This window comes from Ascaphus truei, chromosome 2 (genome assembly GCF_040206685.1).
Source record: "Ascaphus truei isolate aAscTru1 chromosome 2, aAscTru1.hap1, whole genome shotgun sequence".
In the NCBI taxonomy this organism is placed as follows: Eukaryota; Metazoa; Chordata; class Amphibia; order Anura; family Ascaphidae; genus Ascaphus; species Ascaphus truei.
The window spans coordinates 379,073,690-379,087,912 of record NC_134484.1 but is presented as its reverse complement, the minus strand read 5'-3'; the positions used below and the strand labels follow the sequence as shown (position 1 = coordinate 379,087,912).

Genomic DNA, 14,223 nt, shown 5'->3' with positions numbered 1-14,223 from the left:
GGATTGCTGCTTTGGAAATTGTTAAGAGGGGGCATCCTGACACTGGTTAATGTGTTCAGAAGTCATTCACGTCTGGCTTTTTTTTTGGTTCGGTTAGTGAGGTCAACACACACACACACACACACACACACACACACACACACACACACACACACACACACACACACACACACACACACACACACTACTTTTCGAAATAAACCTACGTTTCTATGAAAATGTAAGTTGTTTTTTTTTGCGGCCCACCTAGACTTAAACCTTGTTTATTTGGCCCTTGTTAGCATTTGAGTTTGACATGTTTGATGTAGCCCATTTACGCTATTTGTTTCTGCTGGGTAAGCCACGGGATCTGAGCCATGGTGAATCCTTGCTATAGGTTGCGCTGGCATTCGGGAAGTAATTGACCACCAGCAGCCATGCGAGGGAAGCCACGGATGTCACCGTCACAGAAGCGAAAGTGAAGCTTGCTGCATCTGTATATCGAACTTGCACTGGGGTTAATTCCATCAGCAATATAACATCTTTTGTACACTTTTTAATAACTATTTTTACATTTTTAAAGATACACACCAGCTTTCTGGAAGAAACAATTCTTTTGTAAAAACCTGTAAATGCACTTAATTTACATCTCTAAATCAGATAGTGTGTGTGTGTGTGTGTGTGTGTGTGTGTGTGTGTGTGTGTGTGTGTGTGTGTGTGTGTGTGTGTGTGTGTCCTAAGGATCCAATGAGAGGTTTGAGAACACAATGAGACTTTGTTTTTAATGAGCTCACAAAATTTACACATACTAGCTAAGTGAAGATTTCTTTCTCAATTCCTCACAGGAAACAATAAAAATCAAGTAACAAATTTTAAAATAACTCAACTTGAAAAACCATTGTCTACCAAATTGAATAGGGTTACATGCAATTGCCTCTGATATAAAAAAAAATGTGCATTTCACAGGAATGTAGGGAAGCTGAATCTTCATACACAAATATATATGTATTTTTGTTTTCAACTTCAATAGAATTTTGAAGGGTTAAAAAAAGGGGAACACAAGGTGAATGAGGTGAAAATTATACTGTATTAAGGTTAAAGCAGGAAAGACAATAATAAAATGTAAGTGCTAAACATTTAAAGTGTCATAGGCAAATATTGTAAAAATACTGCATATTTTGCAAATGCCAAAATATATATTCTGTAAATATTTCAATCGTGTGTCAGGAGCACGAAAAGTATTAAATCAAATGACATGTTTTTGGGTTGACCTCATCTTTATTAGTTGAGGTAGAGGTGAAGTGCCTCCCACAGCAGTGTTCCCTGGGTCTCCTTCCTGTCCACCATGCTTCATAGCCACATAACTTCTTTTCTTATAGCTAACTACGGTGGTGGCAGAGGAAGCTGGGTTCCTCCTCCGAAATATGTGCAGCCCTCCAGCTTCTCCAAGTCCACGACCTGGAGCAACAGGGACAGCGGCAGGGCGGCGTTTGGATCTTTTCCCGGGTCCGGCACTGAAGACGATCGAGGCAGAAACTTAAAATCTACCGGAGCATCTGCATTCAACACGTCTCAGAACCGGTTCTCCGCATTAGGCTCTCACGAGCAACTGGGGGGGGACGCTCAGACAGATGAAGAAGGAAATGTTTTGTAAGTAAATTTATTTTCGATCGTCTTGTACCTACTCGGAGTTGTAGTTGGTATAATTGTTTGACCTATCTCTCTGTAATAAATAGAAATGTTATGATCCACTGTTTAATTAGATGTTGGCTTGTTGGAATGTATGTCAGTGCAGTTCTATACCGCTGCCAGGTTGTTGCTCTGGGTATTACTTGGAAGATTGTGCTGGCAGCGGTCCTGCAGAGCGTTGCTGTGCAATATGTACGCCACTCTGGCGCTGAAAGGGTTTAAGGTGTTGTCCCAATTCACACAATATTGATATTGCCATAAAAGTCGGTGCTCTTAGCCATATAATGCTTTCTGTACTGTACTTGGTGGTTACTTCAAAATTTCACACAACATACGAACAAAAACGACAAACATGTTTAGGGCCTTCACATTTAATAGCAATTAATGTATTTGTCGGGAAAAGCTGATTACAGCAGATGGTGAAAGGTACAATCCATCCCAACATTCTTACCCTGTCTTGTTTTTGTTGTATACCCGCTCAGTGACATCATCATGGCTGACATGGAGATTTGGGAGTCTTCGGGGCAATGGCTGTTTTCTGTTTATTCAGTTTTAAAGGAGAAGCGTAACATCTCAGGTAATCCAAACACTACAACAGTGCTAGTTCTCTTTCTATGTTGTGAGAATTGGTTCCCCATACCTACATTATTAGATCTGCTGGGTGCAATTGAGAAGGGGAAAAAAAGCCATGTGGCAAAATCTGTGTGCAATAACTTTGTCATGCAGCCTGTGTTGTGGTGTTGACTGACCCTTCAATCACTGCCGCGACCGGCAGCAGTGCACCTGATCCCGCTTTACTTTCGCAAGATCTGGTCTGCTGAGACTGGCCGCGACGGTGACTGACAGGTCAGTCAGAGAGGTGCTACTTTGCTCGGAGGGGGAAATGGAAAAGTTGGAATAACTCGGCGCCAGGGTTGGGGCAGGGAGCAATACGGAGAGGTCTAGCACTGTGCCCGCCCCTGCTCTGCATGAGGTCGGGGGAGGGAATTGTGTGTCCGTGTGCCCATAAGTGAGTGTCATTGTCAGTGAGTGGAAAAAGCTCAAGGAAAAAAAAAGAAGTGACATTACATTGCTGCAATCGACGTCCGCCTAGTGCCAAACAATGAAGGTAAATATTTTACTGATGGATGGATTTAGTGTAAAAATGTCACCTACTACGTTTTTCTTTCCCCTCTGAAGCGGCCTGAGCCTTTTGGTCAGATTTAAGAATTGCCTCCAAACCTATTCTGCGTTTGACAGGACCTGGTATGTAGTCATATGACCAGGGCAAATTCAAGATTTAAATATTTGTTAGGCAGTATGCGTTTCGGTCCCCGACGTAACCATTATCTAGAGAGCAATATGGACAAAATACCAGTATATGAAGCATCCCCCGTGAGCAAAATTGCATGACAATGTCACTAGTCATGTCATACAGAAGAGAAAAAACTACAAAAGGGAAAACCGGAAAACATCAATGGAAAAACGAAGTGACGTAAGTGCGGGTCATACAGATACAGGAATATAGTGCCGCATGTACGTATGTGCACCATTCAGTACCCACAAGGTATGTTCAAAAATATTAGCGCCTGTTACATAGTACATACATTGTGTAAACTTACAGCGGTTATATAACCCAAATACATTGCCTAGTTATCGCTAGAGGATAGTGTACGGCGGCGATAAGTCAGATCATGGTAAGAAAGTAGCCAGTGGTCCATATATGCAGAAATATGCATGTAATGAAAACAAAGAAGGTGCTTGCAAAAGTACAAACCATAATGGAGGGGAATTATACACGGAATGGAGCACAGTGGGGTATAGCTAACATGTAACAAATAATATAGAAATTATCATATACAAGATGCACCCTATCCCACCCCCTCCCCCATACAAAATGTATGGTCATAAGATTGTTCTGTATAATATATCCTTTTTTTAAAAAGAAGAAAGCAGACAAGCACAGCCTGTGTAAGTATTGTGTATTCTCACCAGTGTTCGACAAACCTATACATTTGCTCGCCCCGGGCGAGTGGATTTAACCCCCGGGCGAGTAAATATTGGCCCAAGCAGCACACGTTTGGTACTAGGTGGCGAGTAGATTTTTTTGTGATTTGTCAACCACTGATTATCTCCAAATAAAAACAATATCGCTCACATGAGAAAACATCGACGGACGTAGTAGAGCACGGGATCAGGATCCTCGATGTTAAACAGGTTTCCCCAGCGCGCCACGTGAGTCCGCTTGTCTGTTCCTCCGGTGCTGGCATCCTGCACCATAACCCAGAAGTTAGACTGTCTTGCGCGTCTTTGCCTCCGTCACTTTGGTGCCACTTTCAAAAAGCTTCACCGCTTTCCAGCTCCACACCTTCCTTCCGTGTCTGGTGTCCGCCTTCGGAGGGGGTGGCTAGTTCGCTTAGGGCACCGCGTTTTGCTCACATGGGCTTCATCGGGATGGTGGCCCTATTCCTCCACATCTTCTAAATACCCTCACTAATTGGCAGTTGTAATTGGTCAAATGATATACACCTCCAAAAATCAACTTGGTAATGCTATACCATTCTCCGTCATCTCATTTTTCAAAGATACGGATCTAAACTCTATTAGAAATTAGGAGATGGATGTAATTGAATGAAAGATGTAGGCAGAATTTGACATTGATAGAAATTTGAATGTAAAATGTGTCTAAATTCAAGATAGGTGACTGAAAATAGTCTACAATACTCAAAAGACATACATATAAAATCGCATTTAAATCTTTATGCAATCAATCATAAAAATATAACATCTATACATAAAAAAGATAAACTTATGGAACAAGATTGGATACTAGTTTAACCCAGGCTGTGCTAAAAATCTGTTAATATGGCACCTACTAGATACGCTTTACTATTCATTTATATGTGGATTTATTTCCCTACAGGATTTACAGACCTCTCGCAAGAGGAGTTGCGTCTTGAATATTATGCTTCCCAGACTGAAGGGAATCTTCAGAACTATGTAAGGTGTTTTTTTTATTTTATTTTTTTTAATGAATGTATTTTTCCCTTTGATGTGTGTATTGGATAAAGTTACTTCCTTTATGTTAGCACGCCGTGGCTGAATGGGCCAGGAAGAGTGCCCAATGCATTATTCCCATCAGCAAGTCGCTTTACTTACTGTGACAGGAATGAACTGTGGTTTCAGCTGCTGCCTAATGAGCAAAGTGACTCGCCCGAGGTCGCTCAGCAGTTGTTTATCCCGTGAGAAATGTTTCTTGGCATTCTTCCATGTCCTAAGGGTTTAGAGGAGGGTGCACATTGATTTGGTCAGAACTGTATCACATGTACAACTTTAAAGTTGAACGGGAGTCCTATTTTTAAGTTATTATCCATGTAGCATTAGATAATTTTGCTGTGTTTGCCACCTAGAGCCGCATTCTCCCCATTTTATTTTTATTTATACACCTAGAGCCGCATTCTCCCCATTTTATTTTTATTTATACACCTAGAGCCGCATTCTCCCCATCTCCTTTTTATTTATACACCTAGAGCCACATTCTCCCCATCATCTTTTTATTTATACACCTAGAGCCACATTCTCCCCATTTTATTTTTATATTTATTTATTTTAGCGCCAAACAAAGTGTAACTGTATTACACAATCCATTTGTGAAAATATAGTAATAAATGTATAAATTCAATGTATGGGCACATAAGTGCCTAGTAAGTGGAAAAATATATAAGTGAAGATATACACACAAAAAATGTGTTTGTGTGCATAAACAGATATAAAATAAACACCAAAAAACCAGATGTAGGTTGTTCTTCCTGGATGAAATCCCAGCAGGTGGGAGGGATCACGGCTGCTTCCAACGGGATGAACCACATCCGATAAGGAACCTAAAAAAAAAAAAAAGTGCACGCGCCATAGCGTAAAAAAAGTATAACCCTTTAATAAAATGAAGGGGGAGGGAAACAAGTGCACTCACAAGGGAAGGGATTTTAAAGCGGTTTGTGAAATCTCACCAGCCAGCGATCCCATCAGTGTAGAACCTCAGTTCTGGTAATCCTCTCGTAAGAGATGTGTAGAGCAGGTCTGCTGGGGACTCAGTCCGGCAAAAGTCCTGATAGAAAGACGAGTCCTTGATGTTGGGGATATTCAGAATCTTGCGGCCAGAAGTACACAGCACAGGACCCAGCCTCATCAAACTCCTTGCATGATGACGTATACACACACTTTTTTTTTTTTAAATCTCTAGTGACCCATCCCAATGTACTCTGAGATACTTACCGTTTTAGTTCATGGTATACTTCCTGGAAATTCAAAGGTGGCTGGCGGTGCCATCCAATAGGAAGCTGCAACTTCATCCTCCTGATGACGTTTTGGCTTCTTGTTGTCCTGCAGCCGATTTGGCTGCTATTTTAATTTTCCAAATGATAGACACACACCGGTAAAACAAAGAAAATATAATCGGCACGTGATATTAAAGTCCCGGTACAGTATAGCCAAGACTATACATATGTAGTATACAACCGATGGATGTTGGTTGAAGACCAATGTCCTGGTTATTCCAAACAGATTTCAATTTAGATGAGCTCCCAATACATGAAATGAGAGAGAGACAAAACATAGCATAATACTGTTGAATGATGTCAGTACTAAAAGTACTTGAAAGAAGCCTGAGACAGGTGTAAATAAAGGTAAGTGACAAAAGGGGAAGGTACATTTATTAAAAGTACAAACAATATAATATATATATATTTTTTATTTTTTTTAATTCAGACAACCACCCATCACTTATTTATTTGTGAATATTTGGGTTTTCCACATTTAATTATATTATCTTTTTACTGTTTGATTATACAGCGGAACTTCTGTCTTATTTTCTTACTTGTGAGAGACTTGTGAGCACCGGATTCCTTGAGCATTTTCATGCTCTGATGTCTTTTTTATCTTACTTGTTAGCGCTACACTATTCCTCTTTTTTTTAGACACATCCGGTAACCAAGGGGTCTCCAAAGCTAGTAATACTGTAGTGTGGTTCAACTCCCGAGAACCCACCAGTTAGAATTGTTGTTTCTCATCTCTATGAAACTATGGTGACCCGTTTATACAACATGGTAATCACTGTCACATCTGGTAACCTTTCAACTATGACATTGATCAGCTTAATTAGTTTCGTGTGTGCAATTTTTTAATGTCTCTGCTTCTGACCCAGCATTGTGACCAGTCATTTATCTGGTTTCTTGTCTAGCTTACGTGGGTTAAAGCAGCGAACTTTAAAGTGTGTGGGCGTATATGTTTGTATGTTTTTCTGTGCCTGATGCCGTGTCAACTGGTGCCGTGTGACGTCGCAGCGTCATTTGACGCCGTGACGCTGGAGGAGGGCGGCATGAAGGAGAAGGTAAGAACTTTACAGAGGCCCGACGCTCTCCTCCCCCCCCCCTCCATCCCCCTGGCAATTGGTGGGGAAGAGAGCGGGGCCTCTGTATATAGGGGGGGAGGGAAATTGTGCCGCCCTAGCTCTGGGCCTAATGGGAAATCTGCCTCTGTGTATTTACATACATACATAATGCATTTTTTCCTTTGCCAGGTGAATTCAGTACAACAGCTGGTGAGCCAATGGAAACTGAGATTACATGAGCTAAAAAACCTGAACACCACCTCTAAAGCCAAACTGGTAAAAACATTTTTGATACTTTGAGATATCTATCTCCCATGTTCTTCATACCCGGTCACAATATCAGGTAATCCTTTGTGCGATTAGCAGAGGGCAGTGTCGGCTAAACATTGATATCTCTTTAGTTGTAAAAATGCTACTTCGTATTAATGGTTCTATTAAACATATTGCACTGCAGCAAGTGACCTGTGCATTTACGGCAGCAGAATGGGTACATTTCAAGTCTCTGCTGAGTTGTTCATTTTACACAGATTCATAAATAATTCCATTGGGCTCCTGCTCCACCATGGAGTCTTAAAAAGACATTGCATACCTAGAATTATAAAACAAAATGTTAAAAATGGTTTAACCTTTTGTTTGCAACTCCTAATATGTGTTGCTAAATGGGTCTGCTTATTTAAGACCAATTATTTGGTTTCCCCTGTGTTGAGAATAAAGACTCATGGTCGAGTTTAACAATTCATAGAAATATAGAAACTGTTCTGAACGGCTCCTTGTTCGGTTTAGGACATTTGGCCATGGCCGTTTCACCACGACCAAATGGCTGCTTCTTTTCCGCAACTCGCACCACTGCCGGAACCTGCCGCCGCTAAGGCAAGGTTCTTAAACGCCCTACCTTATGCCCTTTCCCTAAATCCCGCTACCTTAAGCCTTTACCCTAAAACCCCTACCCTAACCACTAAAACCCCTGCAATGAACCCCCTAACCAAAAAAAAAACTTAAATAACCCCCTAACCTAAACAGTAATAAAACTCACCTTTAGAAGCAGCCGGTAGCGGGGATTCCAGCAGCTGATCGGCTGCGGCGGAGGGTCAGTCTGCGGCGAAGCGGCTGTTTGGCCGCAACCAAATGTCCCATTCTGCTTCTCGCTGTCCCATTCTGCTTCTCTCTGTCCCATTCTGCTTCTCGTTGTCCCATTCTGCTTCTCGCTGTCCCATTCTGCTTCTCGCTGTCCCATTCTGCTTCTCGCTGTCCCATTCTGCTTCTCGCTGTCCCATTCTGCTTCTCGCTGTCCCATTCTACTTCTCGCTGTCCCATTCTGCTTCTCGCTGTCCCATTCTGCTTCTCGCTGGCCCTCTGCCCTTCTAAGCATAATTGCACACACAATACAAATGTACTAAGCAGCCTCGTGTTACCCTTTGCTGAATGTAGTGCAGGAGTAAAAATGTGTTGCAATGTGGTCATTAATACAAACAAAGGCTAATGCACTCTTGCCTAGGGTTAAACCACCTGCTTGCGTTTCTCTCTGTGTATGTAACATCAGCTACTTGATATACTTTACTAAAAAAAAAAAGCTCCTTTTTTTAAATAGTGCAGATTCACTAATGATATAGATGGAAGCATCCCAAAACTAGAGCGCATTTCCTTAGCTTTGCATATGCCCCTCCCCCCCACCTCCCTATATTCTTGGTGAAGAATTCCCTGTGTTAAGAACAAAAACCTTGTAGCCTGTTCTTGTGTTTGCTATTGCATGTATTTATGTAATTTTGCTGATATTGTGTTTAGTGTGCAATTTTTGTTTTTGCAGCTTAACGAATTGAACAGTGCTTTTAATGATATGGTTCCGGCATACGGAGGACTGCAACAATCTGCTATTGGGTCTTCAAGTAAGTAAGAAGTTTATAGAGTGTGCTGGAAGGGCTGTGATTAGATTGTGCCTTTGTGTGGGGTGGCTTGCTATGAATTGCACAGTAGTGTGATCAGTCTTTTTTATACAAAGGTTAAATATTATAGTATTTCAGAAAGCAGTCTTAAAAAGGGATCGGGTGAGGAGGCACTCGCAGCTGCTTAACAATTGTCATTGTGGGGCTGTTCGTAAATGTGAGGCAACCCACGAACTTGCATAGCAGGACTTGGTGTTACATTAACAGTAAAGTGGGGTATAAACACAGTTCAGAAATAGTACATCAGTTTCATGTTTACGACGCTTCCTTTTCCTGCAGGTTTTTCTACAAACACCGGAGCCACAACTGCAGCCACTTTCAGCTTCACACAGGATACTGGGTTTGCCCAAACCTCTGGTGCCCCCAGCGTACCAACCAACACGAGTTTTGCCAGTTTCCCAGCATTTGGTACTAAATCCACCAGTACTGCCGGTTTGGGCAGCACAACAGCCCCAACTGCAGCTTCATTTTCCTTTGCAGCCTCTACAGCTCCAGGTTTTGGGGCATCTCAATTTTCTGGGTTTGGGTCAACTTCTACTGCTCCAAGCTATGGGGCTTCTAATAGCACAAGTATGGCCACTGGTGTTAGTGGGACTTCTAGTACTACTGTGGCCCCTGGTTTTGGGGTGTCTTCTAGCTCCGGTGCGGTTCCTGGTTTTGGGGTGTCTAGCTCCGGTGTGGTTCCTGGTTTTGGGGTGTCTAGCTCCGGTGTGGTTCCTGGTTTTGGGGTGTCTTCTAGCTCAGGTGTGGTTCCTGGTTTTGGGGTGTCTACTAGCTCCGGTGTGGTTCCTGGTTTTGGGGTGTCGACTAGCTCTGGTGTGGTTCCTGGTTTTGGAGCAGTTTCCAGTGTGCCCCCTGCCTTTGGGGTTAAGACAACAACAGTTGCTGATCTTTTTAAACCTGGACCCGTGAGCTCCAGTTCTGCTTCCTCAATATTGGGGCCACCGCCTGGAGGTCCATTAAGTGGAACAGGAAGTAACACACCACTCGGGGCGCCCGCAGCAGACAGCACAAGTAGTTCTCTATTTACACCACGGACTGAGCTTTCAGCTGAAGACCTGATGCAATTTGAAGCAAAGATGTTTACATTGGGAAAGATTCCTATACACCCACCACCTGCAGACCTCATTATTTAATAAGAAATTCTTACTGAATGTTGCAAAATCTGCTTCTACTGCATCATATTGCTGGTTCCACTTGATGTCTGTGAATGCAAGAAGAAACATTTTATAAATGTACAAAACGTGTTCCAAACAATTTTTATATATTTTTACCATCTTTAAATATTTTATTTTACTCAAATGCTTTTTAATGTATAACCCGGAATCGATTTAAAAGTACAGTTCTAGAGCCTGGTATTATTAAAATTGTATCAACTGCTAAATTTGGTTGAAAGAGTTTACATATTTATTTTTTTATTTGTAAATTGCAAGACACTGACCTCAGCAATTGGTAACATAATACCGTTGCTTTTTTTTTTAACACTGCTTTTTTATATTTCAAACACAAAGCAACGTTGTATCAGTAGTGCCTATAGCGTGGTTCTGAACCTTTTTTTAAGGTAACATCTATAATTAACATTTGGAAGAAAACAAAATGACACACTTGCTGCTCATTTGAAGCCATGATACTTCATAGCTGATGTATTTTAATTTGTGTGTAAGTTTTTTTTCTCTTTAATTCACATCGGATCTTGTTCTTTTAGCGCTTTTTTTTTATTCCATGTCATCCTTAGAATGTTTTGCTGATGCTAAATTGTTGTGACATTCTATGTTGTGACATTCTATGTTGTGAATAATTGAAGAAAGAGAAGAGTCCCTCAACACCAAAGTAACAGTGGGTGGCTAGTGAGGGAGTTAAAAAATAAAAAGGAACTTTTCATACATCAACCTAAAATAATGGGGAAGGGTAAATACAACAGGATGAATAATAAAAAAAATGAGGGTCCATACTGGTGATCAAGCAAAAAGTAACATTCCTGTATGTACAAAATTATCAGAAACTGACAGGCACAATTATAATAACTGGTGGATATTCCATGAAGGGTTGCTTGTATACATGCAGGATATAAAAGATGCGTCACAAAGTGTTTCTGATACACAGATGAAAACTGCGCTCTAAATGGATATAGGACATGTGCGCAATAGCCTGTGAGTAAGGCTGCGCTTAGACTTGTGTGCGCCGTCGCCATAAGTATTTGAAATCCGTCGCGGATGCCCACAGTGAGCGCGACTGAGCTGCGCAGCAACATGGTCACCAAAATCGCTGAAGTCAGTGAATTTTGTTTTGGTGTGCGGCCGCATGACATCAAGGGCCACGCCCTGTCGCCCCTCCCGAGGTCCCCTGCACCTCAGTGCAAAAATCTCTATAGCGACAGCGATTGACGCGAGCACGGCGATGTCGCTGCTACTATAAGCGCAGCCTAATTGATAAGTACACAGCTGGTTCCCCACAAGTGCTAAGCAGCAATAAGAAGTATCAAAGAACCCCCCTTATTCACACACTAACCTTGGCTCAAGGTTAAAAATATAAAGAACGCATAAAAGAAGATACTAGTGTGGTGATCAGAAGTCTCTTAGGCAGCAATGGGAGTTCCAATAACTGCATGTGTGTGAGACAGGATGCCGAAGCAACAATGTAAGGCAGTGCCTATACTGGCAGCGCAACACTGGAACAAACATATGCAGAGCAATGAAGGCGCACATAGTGTACGCGACCGTGTCCAGGCGCGTGATTTTTGCACAGATTTTCAAAATTGTTCTCCCTGTGCGACGGCCGCGTCACGTGAGCAGTTCAGCCAATGGGGGTGAAACACTTGTGACATCACGGCCATGCCTGCCTGTCGCCTCCAGCTGGCAGTGCTGGCTCAGATAAATAAGGCCTAACCGTCCACAATGATTGCCGCAGACCACTGATTTAGCAATTGGGTGACCCAACGTTCAATGTTGTCCCAGCTACATGGAGCACAATGGTGTGTGTTGCAAGTCGACAAAGTACCAAAGGTTTGAGGGTCTACAAAACCTTGCAGACTGCACTGCGGTCCTTAAAAAAATACCTCAAATGTGTTCTCTGACCAGGTTTGGGCACTATCTGTACATCACAAGTTTATACACATTTATAGTGAAGGAAAATACCAACCGCTTCTTATGTTTTCATTAGCACGGTGTTGCTTTCTCATGTGGGTGCTGTCATACACCTTTGCAATTAATTATGATCATTCCAATGCAACTAATAGATCAGTCACAAAAGTCACTCCTAGGTTACTGAACCATAATTAGTTATTTGTCATAGGAAAGGAATATGTTTCTGAAAGTGAGTTAAAGCAGAAGGAAATCCCCGCTTTCACTATAATAGGTTAGAGGCAGTGAGGGAAAAAGGTTTGAGGAGAAAGAGAGCAGAAGGTGTGGAAAGGAGACGAGCAGAGACCTCATGAGAAATCAAAGATCTGTATGGTGGACTAGATGACAATAGATTAGAGCAGGGCTGCGCAAACTCTTCTCCCCGCGCCCCCCCTGCCTTCTCTCCCGAAAACCACCCCCCCCTGCTTGGCTCCGGTGTTGATGCAGCGTGGTCATGTGATGTCACTTGAAATCATGTCGGGTTGCCATGGCAATGCATCGCTGTAGGCCAAGGTAAGTGAAGTTACAGAGGCCTCCCCGGCATTCAATTTAAATGCCTATGGGGAAGTGCAGGGCCTCTGTAACCGCCACACACCCCTCTCCCCCCCCCCCCCAGAAGCAGGAATATCTGTATATCAAGAAACTGTACTGAAGCAGGAATATCCTTAAAATATGCTTAGCAATGGCCGTTTCAGCCCTGAGGTAGGTGTCAGGGTTTTTAAGGTAACGATTACCTGCGGCGGCTAATTATTTAATTATTTATTATTAATTATCCTAATTGCCATCCATAGCATTTAAAACAACCAACCCCGGGATTAGAAAGAAAATGTCCCAGAGTATATTTGGAGGTGTCATCAGCTTTAATAAGTTGCAGAGAAATATTTGGTCCTCTGAGATATTCAAACATTGGTGGGTGCTTACAAACAATCCCTAAAGTTCGGTCATGTTGAAGTATCCCCCTATATTTGTGCATCAACCACTTCACATATGTACTCGCAGGAGAAAAGGTAAAGGCCTATCTTCTTTCTTTTTTTACTTACTTTAGGTTCCAGTTGGGTGAGATGATGCCAACATTACCCCAAAATCTGAGGAGTAAATCTCGTATGTGAAGAAAAAAAAACTTTCATCTCATCCAGTTTAGTTTGTTTTTGATCTGTATCTGAAACACTCCTGTCAGCCTAAAGAGACGGACAACAGGGTAAAGATCGCAAAACGTGAGACGAATGTCGGGATGCGGCACTACTTTTTCTAAAAAATGTAGCATATCCACATCGCAAAAATGTGTTGATGAGCGTGTCCACACACATGTACACACACATGTACACACAAGTCATCACAACTCTGCAGTATAAACACTGTGGGGTCTATGTACTCAATGCAGGGATTTTGGAGCAAAATCGACAGCGTTATTTTTATTTTGTTCTGCGTAGTGTCAGTATATCAAGGTCATTGTGTCAAAGATTTTGGGAGTGGCATGAGGACAAGATGTATCAAATTGTGCAATACTTTTTTGACCATTAATCGGCGTCAAAATCTGTTTATCGCCATAAAGTTCTGGTTTGTAAACTGGGAAACCATTTCCTAATGGTTGACGCAAAAATGAAGCAACGTGTCAAAACCTGTCCTGTTTTGCCCTAGAATGCTTTTTGTCTTTGAAGCTACACATGACAAATCTATAATAACTTAAGTGCTAGCCAGTTTGGAGTTTTAAAAAAAATTGTAAAGGAAAACAAAGTACTAAACGTTTATATTATATTTTCAAAACTATTGCTATTTTTAAAAAAAAAATGTATCAAATGCCCCAAACAGCTATTAAGCAGGACTTAATATTTAAAACGGGAAGTAAAATAACCATTTGTGGTGTCTTGAATAATAACCCCCCACAAAGCTGTATTGCTAAAAAAAAAAAAATTGTATGTATCGTCAGGGCTCAGAATCATATGATGAATTGGCTGCCCTTATCCCCCTGTCATGTGCTTTTTAATATTATTGAGTTATTGGTAATTGCACACACCATGCTCAATGCAAAAAAAAATGTTTGCATGTCAACTTTCTCTATACAGTCAAGTGTGTTTCGCCACAAAAACATTCAGTTCTAAAATGTACAGTACATGCTCCTGTATTGCTGTCA

General features: G+C 41.7%; 1 protein-coding gene across 1 annotated transcript in view; it reads left to right on the top strand.

The window, feature by feature from the left end:
• The window catches only part of NUP42 (nucleoporin 42), a 17,306-nt gene extending 6,949 nt beyond the window's left edge, over positions 1-10,357 (top strand). The window contains exons 2-7 of the mRNA XM_075587131.1: positions 1,359-1,629; positions 2,151-2,245; positions 4,571-4,647; positions 7,223-7,309; positions 8,838-8,916; positions 9,253-10,357. Of these exons, the coding sequence (XP_075443246.1) occupies positions 1,359-1,629; positions 2,151-2,245; positions 4,571-4,647; positions 7,223-7,309; positions 8,838-8,916; positions 9,253-10,109 (1,466 nt within the window). The 3' untranslated portion in view covers positions 10,110-10,357. The remainder of the gene's footprint in view (positions 1-1,358; positions 1,630-2,150; positions 2,246-4,570; positions 4,648-7,222; positions 7,310-8,837; positions 8,917-9,252) is intronic.
• The last annotated feature ends 3,866 nt before the right edge of the window (positions 10,358-14,223 follow it).